At 35.1% G+C, this 27540-nt stretch overlaps 1 protein-coding gene across 1 annotated transcript in view; it reads left to right on the top strand.

Annotated features, from left to right (window-relative positions):
* Positions 1-25525, top strand: part of LOC110456584 (collagen alpha-1(I) chain-like) — a 154721-nt gene extending 129196 nt beyond the window's left edge. Inside the window, exons 31-41 of the mRNA XM_021507404.1 lie at positions 8445-8498; positions 11623-11685; positions 15134-15205; positions 15511-15558; positions 16114-16206; positions 17714-17746; positions 19810-19956; positions 20459-20513; positions 21075-21176; positions 21492-21659; positions 22019-25525. Coding sequence (XP_021363079.1) covers positions 8445-8498; positions 11623-11685; positions 15134-15205; positions 15511-15558; positions 16114-16206; positions 17714-17746; positions 19810-19956; positions 20459-20513; positions 21075-21176; positions 21492-21659; positions 22019-22230 — 1047 coding nt within the window. The 3' untranslated portion in view covers positions 22231-25525. The remainder of the gene's footprint in view (positions 1-8444; positions 8499-11622; positions 11686-15133; positions 15206-15510; positions 15559-16113; positions 16207-17713; positions 17747-19809; positions 19957-20458; positions 20514-21074; positions 21177-21491; positions 21660-22018) is intronic.
* Positions 25526-27540: the final 2015 nt, after the last annotated feature.

Genomic DNA, 27540 nt, shown 5'->3' with positions numbered 1-27540 from the left:
TCCCCTCATATTTTCGTTAAATAAATAATTTTATTCAGCTCCGAAAAAAATGTATTAATTCGAAATTCGGTGAATATGTGAATCATGTTAGAATGAATACATTCAGAGCGTCTCAAACATCTGTTCTTCCATACAATCAGTCTTGTTTTAATTAAATTGTTTAAAACTTTGTCCTGGTAAAACACATACTTGCGGTTCTGACCTTTTCTTCATTCACACGCCATCATTTTGTCAATATCACCATTTTATCACTACTATGCAGCAGTCAAACCTTTTCATCAGTACATTAGTAGCCAAAATACAATTAGACTTGTTATGAATCAATGGTGCCCAGTCCTGTTGTACGTGAGGCATCTCATTTAGTCGTTTTTGATAGGGCTCAGCATAGGAGATGCAAGTGCCCGTTTGTCTGTTCGTCCACAATGTTTTTTGGAAATCAACCTCAAGGGAACAAATCAAAAAGGATACCAAGCCATTCTAAACATTGAGTCTGTTAATATATCGGTTTATTTTTATTTATTTTTATACAATCCTTCACCCTAAACTGCTGAACCGGTTGGTACTTGGCTCCACTGAACAGAGCTGTTGTTTAAATGCCTCAAAAGATTACATAGGAATATTAAGCACACCCATTAGTCATATGATAGAATTGTTTACAGAAGATCTAGGATTTCCTAAATGAAAAAAGCATAACACTATCACGTAATCTCTGATTACTTAATATGAAAGAAGTATGTCTCACATACGAAACACTATATCTAACTATGTAAGTGCTTTACTCTTTTCAGGTAAACGACTTCTATCTGTAGGTGTGCCTACCATGAAGATAACTTTCAGATTTATTTTCAAACATCTAATAGTTAATTTAAATTCATATATAGCAAATACTTTTATTACACATTGCAATACCCTTATCTTCCAGAAACGGAAAATTTAAATGTACCATAACATTTCTAGAGATGTACAGTGTGGGAGTCCGGGCAAGCCAGACTTTAGCATTTGTCGGTGCTTGTTTATGACTTTCGGTTCATAAGTAAGTGCAGTTTGGCCATTAGAAGTAAAACAGGGTCTCATAAAGATTGGGTTTTATACTTTTGCTTCCGCATGTCTATCAATCGAATTAATCTCCCTAAATATATTCTTTCAGGCTACTTGGGAAGTCTATGGCTTTTCCAGTGATCGGAAACGTATTTTTATACGTTGTTTCAGATTGCAATATATCAAAGATTTGTTAAAAACTACTTGCATATATTCCAGACAAATCAAAGTATCTGATGCCTTTTAACAATTGTTGATGTGGCTGACTTGTTAAGGTGAATGCTATCACAGCATAGTTATAATCACAAAAAGATTTTCACTTTATAGCTGCTTTCATTTCAACTTAGAATATTCGCCTTTCCACATAAAAAATAAAAACAGAAACTTTTTGTCTGACTAAGAGTTATTCCACTATCAAAGAGTGTATCCCTAATTTCTGTGATACACATCTATAATATACAAGTATTGTAGAAATATAAAGGTAGGTGCATGCCCATATGCATGACTTTTTAAACGGCCGGTTATAATCAACAAAATACGGGATTTAGTTCTGCAACCGGTGATGTCTGAATGAATGATATTTCTGCATTTTATGGATCGTCGTGATAATGACAGCAGCCCTGCCATACCCATCAGAAAACAGCAATATTATCTTCTTTTTTTTTAATTGAATGAGTATTTATGTATTGGCACAGCAGTACCTTTACTTACTGTGCAACTTAATACATATGAATGTCCAAAAGCCAGCATTTCTCTTAAGTCTTAATGGAAAGGAGCACACAGGTATGAGCATATGACATTATCCTTTTCAATACCAGTTTTTCTCGTATTTTGTGACCGCAACACATTACAGGAAATGAATTACTATAATTGACCTTCGTAACACTTAGCAGGAAAGTTAAGTCCGCTTTCGGCTTTGGTTTCATTCTAGATTGAGGATAATTTACACTTAATTTGCACCCGTCCTAAAGTCTTTATATCACAGAGCTGTTCCTACTCCAGACACGGTCATCTGTATGAATAGTTAAGTTAGAATAGAAATTAGGTAATGTAGAGCAGACATACGCACATCTGAAAAATGCAGGATTATCACACCAAACGCCCTAATCAACAGCTACGTTTTTTTCTCTCATGCTTTTTCTCTGTTGGTTAACTTCAACGAAATCTGGTTCCAACAGCTTCAAAGAAGCCATTTGGATAACGTTAATCTCCATGAGATAAATCTGGTGATCTCTGCACTGTGCATGTCCTGTGATATTGATAAAGATAGAGCAATTGTTGAAATTTACTCACGGTATAGTTTTTACACGGAAATTAATGTGCCAGTGTAAGGTTTGGCTAGGTTTAGAATTTCCTGACTCTCTTCAGATCGGATTATCAGTGTGATGCCATTTGGCAAGTGTGCACCATACTATAGTCATAGAGCTACTTCCTTCCCTGATTGCTGATAGTGTATTCAAATAGATGGAGGGTACATGTAAGGCATGGATGAGGTATTGTTGGTTGTTTCAGAAAAGAAAAAAAAGACCTAATGACATTATATTATAAACAAATATCTGTTTTAAACAAAGCTATGTATATCGAATGTAGGATGTAGTGGAAACATGATTATTTTCATAATTTGATCAAACAAAGCATGTTTGCACATTTTGTGAGTTGGACAGGACAAATTGAGTTAGAAAAACAACCAAGTTAGCCTTTGACTTTATTATATAACATCACATTTTTACCATAGCTGATAGCCTGCTATTGCACATGTCTAAAATTCGTGTTGTGGTGTTATTGCACTGTGTAGAAGTATAAAAATGATGAAATGCAATGTCATGCACCACTGGAAAGGCGTGCATTACCGTTCATCACACAAATCCTGTATTACAAAGAACGAAATTCGACTGTCGTCTCAATGGCGCTTTCATTAGATAATTAACATATTGTTTTAAGCTTCAAAACTCTGGTTTCAATAGTTCATTACTCATGCCAAGCATTTAATCTGATACAAGTCTGTATTTTAATTGTAATGGATATACCTTTCATATGTAACCTCAGCCGTCTAGATACACTTAAACGTTTTTAATCTCCTAACCGGGTCAATGTTCGGCTCACGACGGGAATCCTAGATCTGAAAACATAACCGTGTTGTACTTTTGTAATTGCATTAGTGAATCTTGTATCATGAAAATTCTTTCGGAATTCCCTAAGCCAGAGAGTAACCTATATTCAGTAAATGGAAATATTTAGTTTCATTTGTAATCGGAATAGAAGAAATTTAAAGAGTGTATGTGTTAGTAGGAAGACATTTGTGTAAATGTATGAATGGAAGCAATATCATTCAAGTGAAATACATTGGTTTTTTACATATTGAATTACACATTACAGTAAATAGAACTGTATTAATCATATACGATAACGCAGTAGGAAGGAAAAATAGTTTTCTGTTTGCAAAACAATATCAAACTTTGTTAAATATTTCAGAGTTGTTTCAAAAAAAGATTGTTCGTCAATTAATTGCATATTTTGTAAATAACTGTGCTATTTTGTTTTTCCATTTCAACCTTTTCCCGAGAAAAAAAGAAATCATAATATAATAGACGAGTATTTCATTAGACTGTGTCATGACCTCGTGGGCTCTTGATTCTTCCAGTTACTTCTTCATCGTAATTGAGTGCATGTAACACACCAACAAATGCTTGATGCATCCAATAGAAGTGACCTTAGCAACTAGAAAAGCCTTACCTCCCAGAGGGAGTTAACTACACAAGATTGCAACAATCAGAAACTTCGCCACCTCACACAATTGATTAGTGATGTTGACCGCTGTCGTTAATTTTCCGTATCCAAAACCGTATGCCAAATATGTATACATGGTCAGCCTCCTCTGGGAGCCAGAACACTTTATATTTTAAGCTTAACGTAAGGAAGGACAGTTTGGAATTCTATAATGTATATGAAAATGGTATGAAGTTCATATATAAATACATATTGATTAGAATATAAAACCTGAAGAAGGCAGAATTGTTTATTTTCTTTTTCCGTGAAAAGTGAATTTGCAACGTTAAGCTTTATATCTCATAAAGCTGTCAAACATTTAAAGAACGGTGCTGAGAACATTTCATCCTGCTCACAATTAGCATGGGATGGTTCTGCAGTAGGTCGGCTGTGGTGTTTGGTTGTGTCCAGATACCACTGATAACGAAGACGATGAACCCCATAGACTTCACATATCCCTAGGAAAACAGACAAGTTGTTGGTTTTCCGCCTAAATGAAATTCAAATTCTGTGTGAATGGCTTTAACCCTCATCAGGATCTACTATCTCAACTTCAAACATCGAAATTGGAATTAAGTCTGTAGGAACATTCTTGTTCTGGTGTTAATTGTAGCTGAGTATTTTTTTCTTGCTTTTCTTAAACCAGTAACCGCAGCTTTCTCCACGCTACATGGATCTGATTGATCTTTTGAATCGTGGGTTACACGTAAGGTCAAGTAAGACTTAGCGTTTTTATTACACATCGAGATCGATCGTAACCAGATATGCGACTTATTGAACTTTCTATCTTATCCCTGAGATTTAACCAAGGAATGTGTTAGCCACAGAGTGCGAATATGAAAATAAGCGAATTGACTTTCAGAAAAGGAATTTCTTTTAACATTGTTTATTTTTGGTGTCTTTCCCTAACAAGAACCGAATGATGGTCATTGGTGCACAATGATACATATTTTCCGGGCCTTATCTGAAATAATTTGTCGCGTACAATAACCAAATCTTGTTCGTGAGTACCATAAAGGATTGTTGAATGTTGCGTACTCAAATTCGATCCCGGGCGCCACTATATGCAGAGTTTTGATCCTTTGTTGTTATTGTGCACCACTTTATTCGGGGGCGTATCCTATGTCAGGTTCTATTTTCCAAATTTTATCTTTTGACTACATCTACATTTTACGGATGACAGTGGTGCCAATTTGTGTACAAAACGTTAATGCTTTACACGTATTATTTGTCAGTTTTATCGACACCTTTCTCCTTTTTACTAAATGTCATATGGAACAATTTAGGCAAGGTTTTTATTCTGGTAAACTTAAGTTCCATCAAATGCAGGAAATGGCTATTATGATGCATTAAATAATGTTAACATTTTGGCATTCTTCATTCACTTAGATTTTAAATAGTTGCTTCTTTGCTTTGTATTTTAAGTAATTGTTTTCCACAAACATAGATAAAGCCAGCATAGTCCGAAAATAAATTATTTGTGCGTTGACCACGAAAGTTAGATATGCACGAAAAAAACCAGTCTTACAGCGTCAAAGTCCTTTTCTAAGAATCATTCAGTAGATAAAACCCCGTTTTTATGAAGTTTGCCGATAATCAATGAGTCTGTTTTGGCGAGGTTTTAAGTAGCATTTGAAACTACCTTGCTACCTATATGTACTTTAGTACGAGCACCTATGTCTACGTTTGGAATATCGTTTCATATCGGTGGTGCTAGCCTAAATATATGTTCTCAAGAGATTCGGAAAGTACAACGAAAATAGAACTGTCAGGAGCTAATTGACCGCACAATGACAAGGATCTCGGCCAAATTGAGGGTGTGTTTTAGACGGGGACTCTTCTTGTATTACACATATACATGTATCATGATAGGTCTATCTCTTAATCCACCAAAATGATGCGCTGTAAATCATGTCAAGGCATTGTTTCACATATTATACCCTAAATTATAAGTTGATAATGAAGTGGTACCGCAGTATATAACTTTCACGATTTTTTGGCATCTAAAGTTACATTGTGTTTGGCGTATGCCTTCGTTATTTCGATTGGATCTTACAAGTAGGAACAGGAAATGTTTAGCCTTCAAGAGAACCATGATTCGCTTGAGATTATTTTGCGGGACAACGTTGGGTTTCTTTTTGTATTTCATCAGTCCCTGTTGTCTTTACACATCGATCCGAAAATATTTTTGATTGTTTGGTTTTTTGAAGTTGTAGTACACTTTCGTTCTGTATAACTAGACTATTAAGGAGTACCTAGTTCCGCCAACGTTTTATGTAGTTTTGGATGTGACCTTCATTCTATAAATAACATTTAGAGTGTTTTTTACATCAGCAATGTCCTTGTGTATGATCAATTAGGACTATTTGTTTCATATTTTGCTTCAAAATATTGATGTTATAATTCATTTTTGCAAAACGGTTGGAATGGGTTGTTTTTACATAAAACGTTGGCTAACATTATACGCAATCATGAACAAAAATCATAGCTGTTGTTTGGACGGAAAACTTTTATCAAACAAACATTAAAATCAAACCATTAAAATTCCTCAACCCATTACATTTGAAATTAAAATATATTATATGTAGTATTTGTCATTTAGTATATCCGAAGTAATGTTGTTTGCTGTGTTAGCAGTTTTATCACGACGACCTTTCGCGACTTATACAATTTAGAATCTCTTTTCTTTGCTTTACAGCCGTACAAGCGAATCAAGAAGATGAAAAGAAGCACTGGTATACAGACTCCTTTTCATGAATGTGTGCCAATGTTTGCTTTTCATGCAGTGAAAATCACAGATAGAACGTACGAGACCTGTGTCGTTATCTGTTTCAAAGTCTGAACCTAGTTGTGTAATGTGTCTTAAGCTTAACTTTATAACAACGGTGAATTTAAACCAGGATTATTTTATAAATAATATAACCCGAACAGAAAAGATAATCATGCTAGGAAACATAATTTTCAGCATTGTACTAATGTCAGACATTTTTTTTATTATTGACAGAATTTTTTCAGGAAAACGTTGTTTAAAAATTGCTTTTATATTGTATTAAGCTAGTAAGGCTGTCTATGTGAAGATGCCCCACACGTCATTAGCTTGGCGACACTTTACGGGGAAATTTGTATGTTTATTTTATAAAAAAAACATGTAAAAACAAAATCTACATGTTCTTAGACTCAGAATTATCATAATATGACGGATAAACAATAAAAAGACCGCTTTATGTCTGGTGATCGGTTAGAAATCTGAATTTATTTTAGCATCAGTAAGATGAATAATCTTGGCCCAGCTGTTTGTCTGTAAAAACCCGTGCCGTGTGACTTACTGTTCAACACATCCCTCGGACTTTCAACATCTGTATGACTCTATCCTCTAACACTTGTACTCATACCTTTGTTATCATGAGTTTGAATTGGGTCAACACAAGTTAAAGCTGATGCTAAATTCTTACACCCTTTATTATCATTAGTTTTGTTTATTGTTTATCGGATGAATGTGTTTTGGGATTTTGTGGTCAATATTTATCACATACATTGGTATCTTTTATGATACATCAACAAATGATACATATGATGTAATTAGCAACAAATGGCATGGTAACAACAACATTTATTTTGAATCAGCAATACAAATTGTTTCCAAATTATTATGTTTATGCGTTTACAAGGTTTCATGTGTCAGGAAACCAAAACAAATATAAATGTAGACTCATTGGAATCTTAATTGACTCGGAGTCTGTGACAGATATTCACGTGCATTCAGATGTTGGTCAATTGGTTGGTTTTGAGTGCATATAAAACACCTGGGTTGGGATATACTAATATAAGATACATCTTACCGACTACCCCGACATTTGGCATCAGACGTTTGGATTCGAAACTATAAATTACCCTTGAACGATAAGGTCGCGTATGCTTTAATGAGGGAAAATTACTTGACTACACCTGGTAATCAGCTGTGTACTGTGATCTTGCAAATAATTTGCTTATAATTTCCTGAATGTAGAAATCATATTTCTACCTCAGGAATACTATATGAATTGAAAAAAATAGATATAGCACAGCATTAAATACCTAAAAGGTAACAAAATGAATATGATAATTGTATAAATAAAAGGAAATATGCAGCATATGTTGCCAGTTCCTCATTATTGTACATATAACAAATTCAATATAGCTAAGTAATATACGTCCGGGTTTCTTACTTTTCTATATATATACTAACATGGTATGTCCGTTTCTGTTACAACTAATTAAGGTTGAAAAATTGGATGTTTTCTACAGACATACGTCAAATTATCTTGACCTAATACTGGCGAATGTATTTGTGAAAGGATAGTTACAAATATATTGAATAGCTGCACCGGTTCCGTAGTTTAATCGAATAGATCAAATAGAAAGTGTTAAGTAAATGCGAAATTAAAGCACACGTCATATATGTTTTTCTCACATTTCCTAATATCTGTCACTGTTACTTTGATTTGACCTAGATTTACCTGGCAGGTGTCTTCGATGAAGCAGATGACGCCCACTCTTCCGAATCATGCAAAAGTGTCCATGTAAAGAATTACTTTATTCACCTATTGCTTTGGTATTATTGAATCTGATTTTAAATAACAGTTTCGTTTATGTATTTTCAGGGCCCACAAGGACAAGAAGGACCCCCTGGTATGCATGGACGTGAAGGTGACAGAGTACGTACTGAAATTATACAATTAACTTGTATCATTTTACATGGGTTGTGCCGGCTCATATCAACGTAATCATCACTGAAAGTGAATTAACCGATAGCAGGTCGTGATTCTAATAATCGAAATTTAGACTGGCAATTTGATGAGCACGTATTTACCCAATGAATTATTTCTTCATATTTTTGACGTCGTTCATGTCCGAAATCAGACTTAAGGTTTATTTGAGAGGAAAAAATCAGAACCATAATTTTCTATAAAGCCCAAATCGAACAGATTTATGCAGGATTAAATCATAGAATACATAAACACATGACATCATACCTAAACGTTTTTGGATCAATGTTCCGCTATTACATATATACGAGTAGCAATAGCACGCGTTGTCGTAAGTTGTGTTTTAATTACACTTCCATTTGATTCCAATATGTCGGACGCTCTAGTATTTTGCACACATGTCCAAAATGTAATGTTTATATAATTCAGCATTGCGTGTTTCTCTTTCACCAATCTTGCGTACTTCTCGTGTGCTCAATAGGACATCGGTCTTCTGGTACCATTCAGATGGATGCAACAATTATTGGGATGGCATCTACCTAAACCGGCGTTATTGCTATATATCTATTTAAGATCCTCTAATTCAAAAGACAGTGTTATTTCAATTGTACAGATATCAGTTGTTGATGGGTATTTGCGACAAAAGAGTCAAGCTATGCATCGGTGACACGCCGGCAATGCGCCAATGGTCACTATTGTAATGCTAAATTGCTCCTAATTAACCGGGACCACACATTTAGGTTGTTTTACAGGTTTACATTGTTTCGTATGTCGGTAGCTTTTAGGCTGCACGTAATGTTATGTATTAATGATTACAAGCGTGTTATGAAAAACTATGAGAAGAATAAATGAGCTTTACACAAGCCAATACATAATTAAACTTAAATCAAAAACTGCATCCGGCCATATATCCCGAAGTATTTACGCATGCAAGGTCATTAGGTTTGCCTAATGAAGGCTTCTTGTGAACTCGCAGGTGCACATGTTACAAATCATGTGCTAAAACTGTTAGTATTGACTCTTCGTATGTGGTATTACCAGTACCTCATTCTCATTTGAACTTTCCTCACAAAACATTAAGATTTTCAACAGACTATAGGACAGGCTAAACATCAAACACACACCCTTACTGGTAATATAGGGAAGAACTGTACGTTATCCAGTGACCAAACTGACCTTTGGTCCACTTCTCATACTATATAAAGTTAAGTATCAAGATACTGTAAAACCACCTGTTCTCTATAAGTCTGTTACATGTGTTCTGTTGAAAACCTGATCTACACACCTCGCCGGTGGATTATATATATTATATGATATATTTCAGCCACATAAGCGTTTCAAATTGAAACAATACACATGGCTGTGTTAAATATTAACATTTGTGTGATAGGAGGTCAGCTCAGATACTACAGTCACGAAATAAAACCTGCCAACACTATAATTGGAAGGATTCAAAGGTTTTCATACTTCCTCTAGATTTGTAGAAGCAGTATCAGGACTTCCAAGATTGGCAAACTTCCACTGATGAAAGGTTTTAAAGTGTCTTCTGACACCTAGTTTACACAGCATTGTGCCGATAACCCGCTTGGACAGAGTATAGGAATAGGCTACCTTACTTTGGCGATGAGTTTCCCACACAAATGACTCAGCCCGGGTGGAACGACTTCAATTACTGGCCAATTTACTGAAGAAGGGCATATGGCTAGTCACTAGGCCTAGACCTCAGGCTTCTGGTTTAGCCTCGTTGTAACCATCTGTTTGCAAAGTTTGAACTTCCGTAATAAATCAATTCAACACATTCACTTTTAAATGCATGAAGGTATATATTACTTCAATTTTACCGATAAAAAAATGTAAACCAAGTGTACATTCTGTATCCTGTTTTAAATATGATAATAATGATATTTTCCGGGCGTGTATCTAAAAGATGTTGGTAGGCAATGCGCATTTTTGTAGATGGAGTTCGTATTAAATGCCAATTAGGTTATTATCATTCCTGCTTGAATTCGACATGTGAATGAAAAATTTGCAAATGAATTATAAATTTGTAAATCGTTTTTTTTATTTTAACATTGCTTCCGAATCTAAACAAATTATTCTTATATGCAACAATGCTAAAACCATTTGGATCAGTTTATTATGACATATTTATTGTCTTGTTAACAAAATTGGTACTTGTACATGATGCATTTTTATGATTGCATCATTTTCTTTGAAAAGTTTGTAGAATACAATGTATTGTTGTTTGATTAGATTTTTTTCTCAGTGGTATCATTGAAACAGGATTAAAAGAAAAAATGTTGATTTTATTATAATAGAATACAATAAAAATAACGATATGTTATCTATAGTAAACTCATATTCTTGTTCAGTTCTTTCTTTTTTTACCAGTTAGTGGGTGTTTCTCATCACGGCAAAGTGACATTTTAAGCAACTTTTATGCTGAATCTATGTTTCCAGTGGTAGCATTACTACTTGATCATCACTGAATATCACTTCTCATTACCTCGTTTCGAAATAGCAAATAGCAATCGTTGGGTAGGTCAGGGAGGGTTGCGATTCGTCGCACTGAAGAGTATTTGAGACCTAGACCCTTCCCGGATCTGTCAGAGGGAGAAAGTCACTGCTTGCATAGCAATACTCCTAGAAGGCAGCAAGAAACACCCCGCGCCTCTGGAGTCTGATTGTGTAGGAGGGACAGTATCATAGACAATTTGTCAAGATGAAGTTTACGTGTGTACTTTCGTGTTTATTCGTTCTACTCCTCATAGCTAATGTTAATGGATTTCATAAAAAGAAGGAGCGAGAGGAAGCTAGACGAGTAAAGCAGGCTGCGAGAGCAGCTAAGAAAGCTGCCGCTAGAGAAGCATCATTATTAACTAAAGCTGCAATAAAAGAGGCTGAGATTGAAAGCATAGAATCCGAAGTTGAAATTAATGAGTCGGAAGTTGAAATAAATGACGCTGAAGCTGATATTAAAGAAGCTGAAATCGAAATAATTAAAAAAAAAAATGATAAAGAATTAGCTGATGATATTGATGATGGTGAAGGTTTTGACACTGAACTTATGCAGGGTGACCAAGGGGAGCCAGGGCCGATTGGACAACCCGGAATACCAGGCATGGACGGCAGACCTGTAAGTATATGATTTATACTCTGTGTTTGTACATATTCATTAACGAATCGTGTCATTCTTATGTATAGGATTCAGAAACCTATCCAATATGACACCCTCTGGGATACTATATATTGGTCAAAACAGAATAAATAGGGTTTATTTGGTATTTTCATTCAAAATGTCGGACTAGAAAAGAGACTGAAATACTCATGGGTCATATTAGACAGGTTTGTTTAGATATCCAAACCACATCGTACGTTACAATAAATATCAGTATTTGGACTGTATTTATGAAAGATTTCAGGTAAATTGCTTGAAGTCCCTGTAGAAATAACTTCAATCAGGTAAATACATATGCAATCTAAACCAAACGAAATTTAGAAAGGGGTATCACATCTTTTCATTTCATGATAAATTACATGAATATATGAGTACGAACAATGTTGGTCTTACTGCCAGGCCTTGTGTTTTTATAACACCTGGGAATATTATTATGTAGGAACGTCGTCCACGACGCAGCCATATATATAAATGTTATGTAAGAGTTTTATATGCATTACTATAACGCCTAATATATTTGGTATCATAGATCCCAGTAAGTCTATATAAAAGAAAGTTTTATTATGTTATAAAAGCTTGAAGTAACTTAATACATTGCATGGATCATATTGAAATGCTTTAGGAAGTCAAGACATGATCACCCTTGTTAGTATGTTATAGACAGAATGTTATCGCTCAGGGAGTCTTAATTAAAACAGAGTTCCGCCTATGATATCTATATTAAGAGTACTGTTTCACATTGCCTTGTTACTAAAAGATACGCGAAAAGAATTGGCAGTTGGTTTAGATACTTAAAAGTCTTTACTATATCGAGGGCTAGCGAGCCAACAGAGCTAAGGTGTACTAAGTGATATCTAAATCCGATACGTCAAATACACAATGTTTTAATATTGAAACAGCAATTTTGAAATATCACGTAACGTATCATATAATACATATTGAGTATTTTTATGCAGCTCATATTTTCCTTTTTAAATTAGTATTACTTTCCAGTAGATTTGTTAAATTTAACGAAGTTGTCCTCCAGCTTAAGGAAGGGATGTTTTAACAGTAACAATGTATATAACAAAATATTTACTATAACTGTATTTTTTGTTATCAATATATGTACCTTTAAGTAGACGTTATCGTTAGGCAAGCAAGGAAGCATATATCGTGAAAGTATGTGAAGTGGCCATTTAACCCCTGATAGACACAAAAGGGGATATCATTATCTAACAGCAACTTACACCAGAGCCGACGAGATCTTTATCAAAGAGAGACTTGAATGTATAGTCTGTGTTATCTAGATCTGTTTCACGCTTGCTTTGATCAAATGCTCATTGCCAATGATTGCAGTCCAGATGCTTGGTCTAAAGGTCAGACTCTCACAGATACAGAATCTCCTTGTTTGATTTCAGAACCACAAAAAAAACTGTCTCTGTCTTTGTCCTTATCCCTCAAGTAGTAATTGGCTAGATTTCAAAACTTTATGTTGATTTTTACTGCGAACAATAAAGATAGAACCAATGAGTCTTCATTGCATTGTCCTGTATTCTCTTTTAGCAAATAGGTCACCTCCAGTGCGCATGACGAAATGTGCAGACTGTGTAACATCAAATACAGAGGGGACGTTACGCCGACTGATTAAGATTTGGGCCCTCCCACTTAAGCCTATCTACCAGTTAAACGTTAGCTTAATTAACCATGTAAAACTTATTTAAAGCGCCTGAGGAAAAATTATACAAGTTTCTGTTCTTCAAACAAGACAATCTTTTCTTCCCCATTGTCTTATTGACGCTTATATAGAAAGTCATACCATATGACGTCATTTTTAGCATCTTTGTCCTTCATGTCATGCTAATTTTCTTTTCTTTTTCAAAAGAGGGAAACACGTCATTAAATGAACGATCGGTAGATTTCTCTATTGTGTGAATGTGGGAAAAGTACCTATCCAAGAATTACGGATTCTAATTTGTTAAATTATATCATAAATGGTATTTGGAGAGGTTAGTAATGGTCAAGAAAATATATATATCCATATAATTAAAGTCTCTATAATAATAACACGAGCATTTCCGATAATAACACTCAAATGGAAGGTATTTTCTTCCATTTTTGATTAACTTTTTGAAATACAACCTCCATTCCTGTTAAACCCTATCCCATATCAGTGCAATAAAATAATTCTTGCTCTTTGAAACTGACAATAGTTTTTTTAGTTATCTTAATCCTGGCGAAACGCTATCCGTGGGCGTTGCCAATTTCCAAAGCCCCTTGCCGAGGGATTAAAGACGATCGTGTGTGGAACATTGTATTGGAACCATACGTCCCACCTCTTATCTGCGATCAGTCACCGGAAGCAACCTTAGCCAGGGGAGGTCACGCTGATCTGAGTACGGCGATTGCGAGCAGTCCAGTAACCAACTCTCTCTGCGATAGAGAAACTAATTGGTTAATTTGTCGGATAATTTGGCGGAACATGTTAAGGGAGCTATAGAAAGTACTTTTTGCCGAGATGATAGTTCTATCATCTTCGAAATCTCGATGTAGCCGGATTCGTATCAGCATATGGTCTTATTTCGTCTTTAGATATAATAAGAACCTTTTTTCATCTTAAGCTCACACTCCTAGTGGTTTTAACTAGTTCTACTGAAGCTACATTGCATAATGAAATTTGAAACTCTTTCGCTATAATATGTAAAAAAAAAAAAAAAAAAATGGAGAATCGGGTATTGTAAAAACTATTTTACCAAACCGATAGTATTGGGTTTCACAAAAAGGATTACGACTATAGACACCTCCAGGTGTTCGGCATTGTAAAAAGAACATAGACCCCTACTACATGTTTAGTGAGTAAATATATATGGGATCCCTATAGAACTGTGTTCTCCGCTTAGGGACACAGAAAGGGACCAACATAAATCTACTGCACTTATTGCAACATTTGTATCTTTATATTTTCTTTCTACTTTCTGAAAACATGCTTCTTTCCTGGCGTCTTGCTTAACAATACTTCAGTTTTTGGGACATACCAAATTCCTTCAAAATGGTAGTTGTTATTCCCTGTTCAACGTTCAGTGTACCGCATGACGGTTAATCGCAACAACTGGTTAACATGTTGTCAGTAAAGTGTGACTGGGTACAGTGTTGGGTACATTCAGCATTGTATTCCCATGAGGTAGTACTCTTAAGTCGGGATCAAATCCACTAGATGAAAATAAGGCAAATACCGCATTCAGTACACATGCACGCATGCATGCATTACATATCACGATTTAGTCACATATGTCAATAGATTGTACTAGCATTATTTAAAGTTCATCTCCGATTATCTATTTATAACAATGTCTTTTTCTTAATCATTGGTACAAAATATTACTTTATATTATGCTACACGACAAATAATGCACGTATCCCATTTTAGGGACCTGAAGGACCAATGGGACCAATGGGCAACCCGGGTCCCCAAGGATTGAGGGGCGCACCAGGACTTCAGGTGGGTACAGCACATATTTTCTCATCTATAGAAACGAGTTTCATAAATCCGTTTCATTTTGAATCGATGACGCCTCTATGTTTTGATCTAAGACAAAATAGCATTTTTCTCATTTACATTGCAGATTTCTGTAATTGCTCTTAAAGATGCCTGCGCGTATCAGTCGGTTTTGTTTAATAAATTAGAGATCAATAAAGAGAAAAACGGCCAGTACTAATGTATTCTTAAAATAAATTGTTATAATTTGATATATTGTTGTTGATATTATAATACAGATGTTTCAATAACACCTGTTGTACTTTTAGGGACAACCCGGTCCACCCGGACAGGATGGTGTTTTCAGTGGAGATCTGGTGAGTGTTTCGTCACTGATGTCATTGTCACGTGACCATTTTGTCGACATCATATTTTTATCAAATGAATTTTTCATATTCATAATAGGTACAATTTCTTAATTGGTGATTTTTTCAGAAGTTACCTAACGATTTATACCATGTCATTGACGTATGTGCATATGCGACTTCTTTATGGGTTTTTTTAATCAATTATTAAATGCATTCATTTTTTTTTTAATTATTATTTACACTTTTCCTATTAAAATTGGTGAAGATTCTTGATTGTCAGTTTTTATTATTATTATTTCAATGGAAATGGTTTCATAATACAATATTTTTTGCAATTACATGGTAGAAAAAGATATATTAACAGATAGTTAGCATACTACTGTATATCTTACTATTATCCAATCAAAAGTTGTATCTTTTCATTCATTGTGATGCACCTTGTAGTCATTGATCATTTTCAATACCATAGTAGTTATGTATATAATTTATCTTACGAACTTTTAAGTATAAATATGAGAAACGTTGTGGCACAGTACTAATTCATTTTATCCCTCCACCTTGAAGAGTGCTTATTACGCGTCCCTTAACAACCCGGACAGCCAAGGACAGATGGGACCACCGGTAAGTTTATGTAAGCATGGACCACCAGGACACACGGTAAGCACCAACCACAAGTCGCCGCCGGTTACCCTGGCAACTTAGCAGGTCACATCCGTCACTTCTTTGTCTCGACATGTACGACATTTAGCATGAATTGTCTCCCTTGTATACCTACCGGCATAGTTTGGCATGCGTTTTCCTACTTAATTTCCTACTAGCCCCGGTTTCTTATATCGCAATATACAAGATGGATGTTAATTTGATATCGTTATAGTTTAACCTGTAGCAGTAAGTTTACCTTTGTCAGTTATAGCACATTAAGATTAATAAGACCAAAGTGTGACCTTGAATCCGTTCATCATCAATCCAATCCAGATAACGACATTATACTCAAATTATATTATTCAATACATCCAGGTATATATTCTCCATGTACACAAAGAGACATGTAGCATGCATGTATTTTATTTCAATTACATTTTGCACCGATGTATGTACGGAAATTGTATCATCACAACATTAAAAGCAGCAAAACGAAAGACATTCAGGAATTCTGCCTACGCAGCTTACGAAATACTGCAAACAATGTAACCATTCATACAAAGTAATCTTCAAGAGATGACATCTTCTAAGTGTTATATCTATGTACCGCCTGTTATCAACTACGTCTGCGTGGGAAGGACATTTTTTTTCTCCATCGCTTTCTTGCTTGGTTAGGTAACATTACAAATATCAAAAATATATTAAATTGATAAATGTTTTGCGGAATTTGATAATAACATTTTCGGGAAATGATAAGGAGTACACAATTATAGCGATGTAGTCTAGTTTGGTGTTAACTTTAACTAACGTATTAATAATGTGCGGTATTAAGTAGCACAGTACTAATAAAATATTAATGTCAACGTTTCAAACAAATAGTTGGTGAGTAAAACGGAATATATACATATTGTATTGCACACAAAGGACAACAGGTAATTTTACACGTATGCATGTGATATTTCTGTCAAGTAGCAAATATTCGTGTTAATTTTTCCATTTATACATCTTTTTGGGATTTTTTCCCATGAGTTCTTTTATCTTGTTTATTTTATTTCATTTCTTCCATCTGGACTCATTTCGTTGTACACGTTTGTAAGCATGATATGTACTTTATCTAAGCATTCTTTGCTACGCTTAAGAACAATACTGTTATGCATACTTCGAATTTACTTACATTTTCAATAGGTTGAAATTTGTTTAGTATTAAATATGTACCATGTAACTGAAAGAATGTTGATTCAGTAACACTTCAACATGTGGCAATGGAAATGGAAAAATAATTTGGAAACTTCAAATTCAAAGGAATAAATATCTGTTTCGCGATCTTTTTAAACTGATGATAAAAGAAAATAATCGAGTAACGTGTATACAAGAACAGCAACTATATTATATATCATAGTGATTCGTCCAGAAATAATCTGACACAGAATAGACGATTATAACAAGGATGCATCAGTGGTTGTGTTTCTACTAATGACTGATTCTATTGAGTTCGTAATATCTGTTTTTATATCTGATTAAGGGACCAACAGGACCAATTGGTTCGTCAGGAATAGTAAGTAGCCTTGCTTTTCATCTATGTCTGTGGTACATGTAACGTGAGTGTGTGGGCTTCGCCTCCTGTGTGTGTCTCTTTTGTTTACTAGCTCGTTACTGTGTTCACTTCAAAAGGCAGAAAGGGCAGAACAACCACAACTGTGTATTTCGTTATATCCGTGAAATAGTATCAATGTCGAAAATTTCATTGAGCAGTAATATATATCAGCTAGAATTAGCAAACAATATTTTCTATATTCTGGATAGCAAAATATGGCTAAGAATAATACAGCTGTTATATTTTATGGTGCTATTGTTGAATAAAAGTGCATATATCGCTTGCTTGTTTATCATATAACGATCAGCTACCTATAAAAACATCTATTATATAACAGTGTATCAATCTTGCAATAGCTTTATTCTTTAATCGGCTCAAACAAATTGCATGCACCGCATATTTTTTTCAATATGAACGAATCTTGATATTGCAAAGTTTATGAACTAGCGTGTTCATGCTCGTAATTATATCGCTTTTATTCCTTCATATAATATTAATATTTCATATGCTGGTTTCATCGCAGCTTCACAATTACAAACATAGATACATATCTCGCTCTTTTGCAATTGGAATAATATTTCACACTTACTTAAAAATGCCTGTATCACGTACAATCTTATGTATTTATAACCAATCATGACGCTGGACGTCATTTTCACGGAATCACATGTTTTAAGATATAGACAAGCAGTTTTACGTCTGTTTTCTCAAGACTTACGCAGAAATAATGATCCATACAAAAATTGTCGCTTTTACACTATACACATGAAAGGAATATTTCTTTTAAATGTTTAAATGTTTTTGAGAAAAAATAATTGTTATCTGATTATAATTAATTGATAGTATTAGCGAAAAATAATGCTTTTTCATCATTTCGCAATTGATGGTGGTTTATTTAATTAGATTAGTGATTAAGATACAATGCTTCAGAAAATGAGTTACGTAATGATGTATACTTTGTGGTAAATAATTGTCTGTGTGTGTCTTGTTCTGTGTTACAGTGATGCGTCAGGTCAATAATTATGTATGTATATGTTATTGGTATTCTATCCATCATTGCATCATGCTACACTGTATCAGCAGCAGACCTGTCCTATTAAGCATCTAGTATATTACATTGTGCACAACTGTTCATATTTTCATTGACGTCAGATAGTTTTTGTTACTTTCGTTTTCCACAACAATGGATATTTTACAGCATATTTCGAAGTTAACACCTATTTTATTTTTACATTTACATGTATGTTTAAACTTAGAACGAGTTAAAGGTGTTGAAATGTGTATTGTTTCGCAATTGTTAACACGAAAAAATGTCTATAAGTATTGTTGATTAAGTACACGAATCTAATTTATATATCTATACTAATCTTTACACGAAAAACCTGTGTATCTTTACGTTAAAAACTTAAGTAATATATGTATATAAAGTTCAACAGAAGCGATTGACACTCGTAAAAGTGCTGTCATCAGCGTTTCTATAACAAATTAACGATAAAATATAGCTATTAAAGCTACAGTTCAGAACTGTCTTCATGTATTTCTGTAATTAGAATTTGTAATTGTAATTGTTGTCGTGTCTGAATTCCTAGCATTTATCCGTGCATACAGCAGATAAGAATGTTTTGGAAGGAGATTCGAACGCAAAAACCGCCCAAAATACTCCAAATACGTATTCAGACGTAATCAAACAAGGATATACACTTTTAATTATTCTATTACTTATTTTGCTGCAAAAATTAGCATGGGTAAATAAAGATTTTATCTTGACTTTGTGAAAGTTTCCCGGAATAAAGTAGCGCAACGTTTTATAATCTACAGTATGTAACTGGTATGAATCATTGAAATATGACGGTATGCAATTAATTCAATCGTCAATGTTGTCGTTACTTCCTTTGAGAACCTGAAAAAAAAAAAAATGAAAAACTCTACAATTACAGACATATTCTACATGTCGACTTCACTCTTTACTTATTTTAAGATGATTTCATCGCTGTTGATTAACTCTCTTCCTGTCCTGTCCACAGCCAGGAGAACGAGGTGCGCCAGGTGAGCGGGGACCATCGGGAGCCACAGGAGCACCCGGTGTGCCCGGGTTATCTGGACCCCCCGGCCAGGCCGGCACCCGAGGTTTCAGGGGCCAGCCTGGTATGCCAGGTATTCCAGGCCTTCCCGTAAGTACACGAAGAACATCTAACATTTGTTTCGTGTCCTTTGAGATTTATGAAATGTTTTTGTTTTAATTTTAGCAAATCTCCAAAGAGTTACAATCACGAATCTGACGCAAAATTTGTTGCAATTGTTTTGTTTTGTTTTCAGGCTGAACTTCTATGTAACATATATCGTTCTACCTAGCCGAGTTAGTAGGAGGCGGCTAGTATTCTACCAGTGTGATATACACTGAAAAAAGCTCGTTCAGTTTGTTTGGTTTTGACTATTAAAATGGGTATGATGAGATGTAATGTTAGGTTTCTGTATTGTTTATTTCAAACTGATCTGTCTTCCTTTCATGTGCACAAAAGAGTAAAAAAAAATGTATAAAATGAATACAGCTTCATCTAACATAAAAATATCTCTGGCAGTGCAATATGAACCTGTACGAAATGAAAATGTCACCAAACTCAGAAAGTGCTTTAAACACTTCTTTTACCAACATGTTTTTTTTCTCTGTTGCAGGGACGAAGTGTTAGTGATACTGAGGTTAAGGAGATTTGCTTCCAGATTCTTCGTGGTACGTACCACAGTAAAATCAACGATACTATGTATTGTTTGAGAAACTCTGTAAAAGTTAACCTTTATGCACTAAAGAGTGAGTGATAATGGATTCAAACATTCGCCATTATGACGAAATAACCTTTAATTTGGAAGGCAAAAGATAAAATACGGCAAACATTTTCCGGTATGCAGATAAGGTTATTAGCTATTCCTTTGCCCAATATCGCCAAACTTAAGTTGCATTTGATAGGAGTGAAAATTTGAAAAGACAAAATCACGAAATCAGTAAACGGTAAGAAATACAAACGCGAGTGCATCGACTTTTCATGTGTTGATTCAAAAAAAGCATTTTCTTATATTCAACCTTTATCTATACAATGCTAATGAGTCAAAATAGCTGAAATTGACAGTTTGCAATGCAAGACCATTTTAAAGAATTTTTCCAATTGCTAAAACGTATTCACAAAATATGAAGATATTAATTTTACTTTTGTCTCTGTGCTATTTGTATTAGTGTCCTGTTTTTGTTAATTTTGGATTCATGTTTGAGGTTAAAAATGTATTTATAATGTTGCAGAGAATATGGAGGAAATAACAGCGGACTTGAGAGGACCACCCGGTCTACCTGGTATTGGTAAGCCAGGAAGGCAGGGTCCACCAGGCAGATATGGAATTCAAGGTGTGTACTTCCTCCATTATACATAGAATCATTCTATTTCTCTCTCTCATTTAAAAGCTGTTTCCGTCAGCCCTTGTTGAACACCAGGATATAATCTGACAATGTACGAGAAATCGTGTTGCATTGTCCTAGTGGTGACACTTTTAGTGTGGTAATGGTACTATCAATTAGTTCAGGTGTTGCCCCATCGTCTTTGAACATTGTTTGCGTGTGACTTTAGTTTTAACGAGGACGCAAATCTAAAACCAATACAAGTAAGCAATGCTTGTAAACGTTGTTATGTAAAATACTGAGGGTTATTTTAATTCTTCACAGGTGAACGCGGACCACAAGGATCCGGCGGAGAGCGCGGAATGATCGGACTGCCCGGACTTCCCGGACCCCAGGGTATAGTGGGACCGTCGGGTGAGAAAGGACAGAAAGGAGAAAAGGGAAACACAGGCAAAGGACAGAGAGGTCGTCATGGAGAACCAGGGTCCCCAGGTAAGAAAAACGATCAAGTTTCGTGACTTTCTTTTAATTTTTGTCCGTCTTTTTCCTTTATCGTTGCTGTCGAGTCCTGCATTTCTGTAATTACTTTATTTTATTTTCTCCTTATTTAAAATTGCAAAGCAACTACATTATGGAAAAATATAATAACATTTTACCTTGCAGCCATGTTTCGTAGTCGTGTGCCAACTTCAAAAATGTTATTGTCCTCTTTTACCTGATCAAATAGGTTTCTCTGTTCTTTTCAATCGAGTTCTTCTTACCATGTTTTCCGACCATATGCTTGTTTAACTGTTTAGTATTCGTCTGCATTTTCCTGGTTTTGACCACGCGTCTTTGATGATTTCTTTCAGGCCCACCTGGTCCCACAGGAGAGGGAATTCAAGGTAGACCTGGAGACCGAGGATCTCCGGGAGTTTCTGGCATGCACGGTCGCCGAGGTGTGGCCGGACCTCCAGGACCCCCGGGCTACTGCGAATTCTGTAATTTTGCCGCTGGCACGGGGTCACAGCAGGGTCCGGAGTACATGACACTCGGCCAGGCCAATGGTATCAAGGGACCTTAGGAAAATCTCAATCAGTGACGATAACTTTGTGATATCACCTGTAGCTTTCATTACCATCAAAATACCTTGACCTTCCATATCGCTTCCATCCTGTCATCCCAAATTGCATTTATACCTCACGCCAACGCCTTTCTCTTTAAATAGTCCCAGAACAAAGCATAATATTTATCTTTTATTATTTCATTATAGCTAATAGATTTTATTGGTTTGTTTTGCTAAATAATATATGTATCTTTATTTAGCATTTCCCATTTTCCGTTTCTTCAAACAATATCCCCGCTTTCTCGCAAATCCCTCATATTCCATTAATCATTTATGTATGCAACTTTGTGTAATCATGCTCCGCATTTCTTCGTGTATCTTTTTAAACAGAACAGCTTATTTGCTGTATTACGGATGTTTATATTCAGCTTTATCAGTTTCTTATTTTCGCGTCTCTGCAGTTTTGTTTTTCGCCTTCATGCAGGTTTGTTTATTTCGCCTCCGTGTAGTTTTTGTTAATTTTGCCTTCATGAAGTTGCGATTGTTTTATTTGGCTTGTGTAGTATTGTTTTGTTTTCCCCAGTTTTTGTATTGCTGTTGTGCATTTTCATATATCTCAGAATGTAAAACCCAAAGAATTTTGTATTCATGAACTGTATATGTCTAGTAATTGTATTAGTGATAAAATACATTGCTGCGCCTAGGCTCCGCCCAAATAGATGTTTAAGCTCCACCCACATGGACACCTTAGCTCCGCCCAGATCGTTAGTGGCACCCATGGAAGCCTGCAATAGTTTGTTTCAATGTAATATGCTTTAATTCAAATACAATAAGCTAATACTAACAAAACTGCTCAAAGTTCAAAAACCGGAAATAATGTCTAATTTTATTCGACATAACAATCCTATTCCGGATAAAGATATTTTTTTCAAACAATTCAAAATACATAACTAAAAGCAAACTCTTCATTGAAATTAAGAATTCAATATAAATGGTATGTTACATAAATGATGGTGCGATAGGATTTGAAAAATGCTGTTATTTATTGGGTAACCCTTTTTTCTGTAGGTTAGTTGTGCTAGTAAATTTAAACCGAATCAAAAGGGTAATAGATGAAGTGCATCGCAATTTCCATTGGTGTGCTCGTACGTTTTCTGTGAAAACAACTTCGTTGGCCAGTATTGTAATGAAAACTGATTTAAATTTGACAATTTTCAACTACCATTTAGGTGTTAACACCTTAACATAAATACCTCATGAGTGTGTCGCATGACATGTTACGTCACAGGTTACATGTTTATAAACGTTCAACATGGATGCAAATAATACCTGCAATTGCGTGCCTTTAAATTAATTGTTTACTCTTTCAGTTTGTAAAAGTTGAATTTTCGTCAAGCAAAAACTATATATACTTATACACTCAGGGAAACTCGTCTGATATTGACAATCACACTCACTTCCCTTTCCATTGGGTATGGTGCACTTCCATTACTCTTAACACCACAACTCTTTCACAACCTCTTAAGCATGCTAATGAATTTCTGCGTTCCTGTTTAATATTGCATGTTCAAATAAAAGTGCCGCACTTATTCTAGCTTTTCTATATTATTTGTATGTTTGCGTTTCTTATCACTAAACCAACACGGGGTGTGCAAAACACCTTTAACATACTCTCCAACTTTATATACTCCGCTACTAACCCTCACTTTGGTGGTGATGAAATGCTCACTCCTAACGACAGGCTTTCCTGGTTGGGGTGTTGTTGAGGTTCCTATGGGTATTAAACCGTGCCGATCTCTCTTTGTGTGAAGTCTGTGAATTCTCGAGAAAGTCGAGAAATGGCGGACTAGACGTTATCCTTAATGTCGGTACAGTCACATTGTGTGCCCAAGGCACTTGCATAGGACGGTTACAGGTCGTTTTGTGATGATGGAATTGACATTTCCTGTAAGGTTGTGACTTGTCGGAATGTCTAACTTTTACTTCGACACTTGTGAGTTATAAAAAGGGTGTTATCAAATGTTTCTGGAAAAAGTGCCTTCGGTCAGAGAGCTACATGTTTCTGTATATTCTCTCCTTTCTGATCCCAGTATGTGTCCATTCACCCACGTTCTAGAAGCTGATCATCTATAAACACATCCACCGCGAGACAGTGTCAGTGTCACCATCCTCATTAGTCTGTGTGTGCTCGTGTATCATGTGATTTGTTGTTACCTATCTGTGTGTATGTCATGTACAATTGAGAAAATTTGTTTGTAAAATAAATCGGTGTATCAGAGCAGGTATTGTATGTCTAGGAGATACAGTGTGGTGCCTCGAAACGCGTCCTACAATGGGTGTAGTATTATATCATTGGTATTTTACCTTCTGTAGCAGTTCAGTTTCGGGGACGTTCCAGCTACCAATGTGATGTGAATGTAACACAATAACCAAGGTAAATAATCGGAACAATGAAGATGGAATAACTCCTTAATTCTAGCAAACAGTAGGCATTATCGTTTCGTTTTCTTGTTTGATTTTTATTTTGGAATATATTCTATAGTTCTCTGGTCCCATATTTACAGTCGTCTTTACCTTTGATGAGCATTTCAGTCTTTACATACCATGCATGTAATGTTGCTGTTGTTTCCAATTATTGGATCATAGAACTGTCTACGTGTATATCAACAGACAATCAATGTCCAAGATGACGCCTCAAATGAAAAGCAGATTGTAAATCTGGGACGAATCGTGAGAAGTTTATACATGCCAATGTATGTGACCCGAGAGATTGTTCAGATCAGACTTTTAAACTAAAATGTCGACAACAACACGGTATGATGTAGGTCACTGTTCAACGACAACATAATTTATATGTGAAGTGTCTATGTGTGATTTTGACGTAATAGTTACTTATCGCTTAAATGTACGTAAATATAATTAATGATATGAAAGTTGTATATATGCTATTTAAAAAGTATTCATTAAATTTATGTTCATAGCAATTAACGATTACTATCACTCGCATATTTAGTTTTTCAACGTGATGTTTAAATAACAAGAACCCTTTCATGACCAGAATCAGCTAGAATCCAAAACATACATACTTGTTGATTAATGTTTAGCTTAGGGACACTAATCCGTCATCCCCCCAAAAATATGTAAATACTATTTAAAAGTGATTTGATTTTGTAGTAAATAGATTTTAGATTATTAGATATAGTATTGTTTCATCGTTTGTCAACTTTTAACAGTAAATGATATTAAAGTGAAAGTGTTTTAACAACTTTTGCTTCAGAAATTGTGTATAACAAAATAAATGTGCTTTTTCTTACGTTTGAGTTTGCGTTATATCTGCTGTCATAGAACTTTACGATTACTGACATGGATTTGTGACACATTGTAATATTCAATGAGAGGTTAAAATTATCATGAGGAAATACTATTATATTAATGATTCTTTTAAATCAAATGTAACGTTATATTAACTAAGGACAAGTGAAATCCGCCTGCTCGTTTCAGATATAAAATGCAAAGTGAAATTAAGTGGGAAATTTTCGCTGCAGTTTTATTTTCGCCTCTTTTATGCGAATTGATTAATGCGAACTTTTGCCTTCGCAATATTTATAACGACAAATTTATCATGCCAGCGAATATAAGTACACAGTATTATACAGTAATTTATGTGAATGGCGAATTTTCATTGGGTGAAAGTGAACTTTACCAGTAAAGAGCAGATATTGGACTGAGCGAAAGTTTCCAGGTACATGTATACAGTAAATACTATTATCTAGAACCACTCAAATGTCAACAACAATAAAGAGACTGACAACAGGGAACACAACATGATCAGACTACAACATCAAAATCGGCGTCTGACACAGTTAACCAGACAACATCTGAGTGTATACTGTACTCTAGTAAAATATTGATTGTCACAGTGAACGTTAACCCTATAAGGAACTTAGTGGAACACGAGGTCCAATTAAGTGCTTAGCACTCTACAACTAAAAAGGTTAAAGGTGATAAGTGAGATATGTTAAATATTACAAATAGACAAATATGTGATGAAAGGGCATTAACTCTGTATATATTTTGGCATGAGACCAGATTTATGTACACGACACACCGTCATCAAAAAAGATATTCGCATACAAAAATTGGAAATTGTAGTTGACGGAGTATATGAGATATGCACCGGACAAAACTATGCATTATATATATAAAGGGCGTTAACTCTGTATATAATGGGGAACGAGACTCGATATCATTATTTGAAATTCCTCAATCTCAAGAAATACAATATGCCCTTGACAAAACGACGCACGGACGAATTGACAGACGAAATGCATTCCCACATTTCCTTCCTATAGTATTGGTCAGGGACTAATAATCAGAAAGACAGCGCAGACAAATCATTGGACACTGTAGTAGAAAACAGAATAATTTTCATGGAAATGCGATAATTATTGACATGTTGTGTTTCAGAATATTGTGTCCGAAATAGCTATCGACACAGGAAGTAGTCAGGTAAAACTTATAAATAGCAATCGGGAGAAGGACATCAAGAACGCCCTCCACCTCTGAACTAAAACAATAAAAATGTTAAAATCAGACGCTATTGAAAGGTGGTAATTTCCTACACAACAAGTGACACATATGATGTTTGCTGCAAAATGCAGAAAAGTTATACAATGTAAAAATAATGAATGATAACCTGCCGTAACCCGAGTCACCAAACCTAACCCCTCTGCCACTGCAACAAGAAAACTGATAAAAGCAGGGTCAGACTATGTAAATGTAAATAAAAGGAATAGTTTTTAGCCCACCATCAGCAGATGGATTACTTGACGGATCTTTCTCAAATTTTATTAAAAGGTTCCCCGTGCATATCGAATTTTGGGACTGATCACAAACCAATATGGCCGACAGACAGCCATCTTGAATTTGAGAGTTAAAGTTTGTTAACGCTATTTCTCAGAACTTGCTAGACGGATTTTTCTCAAATTTCAGTTAAAGGTTCCCAATGGTCCCTAGTTATGCATATCGAATTTTGAGACTGATCACAAACCAAGATGGCCGACAGGCAGACATCTTGAATTTAAGATTAAAGTTTGTTAGCGCTATTTCTCAGAATGTACAGGAAGGATTTTTCTCAAATTTCACATGAAGGTTCCCTATGAAACCTTATTATGCATTTTAAATTTTGGAGATGATTGGGACACCAAGATAGCAGGCAGGTGGCCATATTGAATTTGGGAGTAAAATGTTATTAATGGTATTGCTCAAAATGTATTGGAAGGATCTTTCTCTCAAATTTTAATGAAGAATTTTTTGGCAATATTGTCC

Source organism: Mizuhopecten yessoensis, unplaced genomic scaffold, assembly GCF_002113885.1.
Source record: "Mizuhopecten yessoensis strain PY_sf001 unplaced genomic scaffold, ASM211388v2 scaffold8811, whole genome shotgun sequence".
NCBI classification, from domain to species: domain Eukaryota; kingdom Metazoa; phylum Mollusca; class Bivalvia; order Pectinida; family Pectinidae; genus Mizuhopecten; species Mizuhopecten yessoensis.
This window is presented reverse-complemented; position numbering and strand designations above follow the sequence as displayed.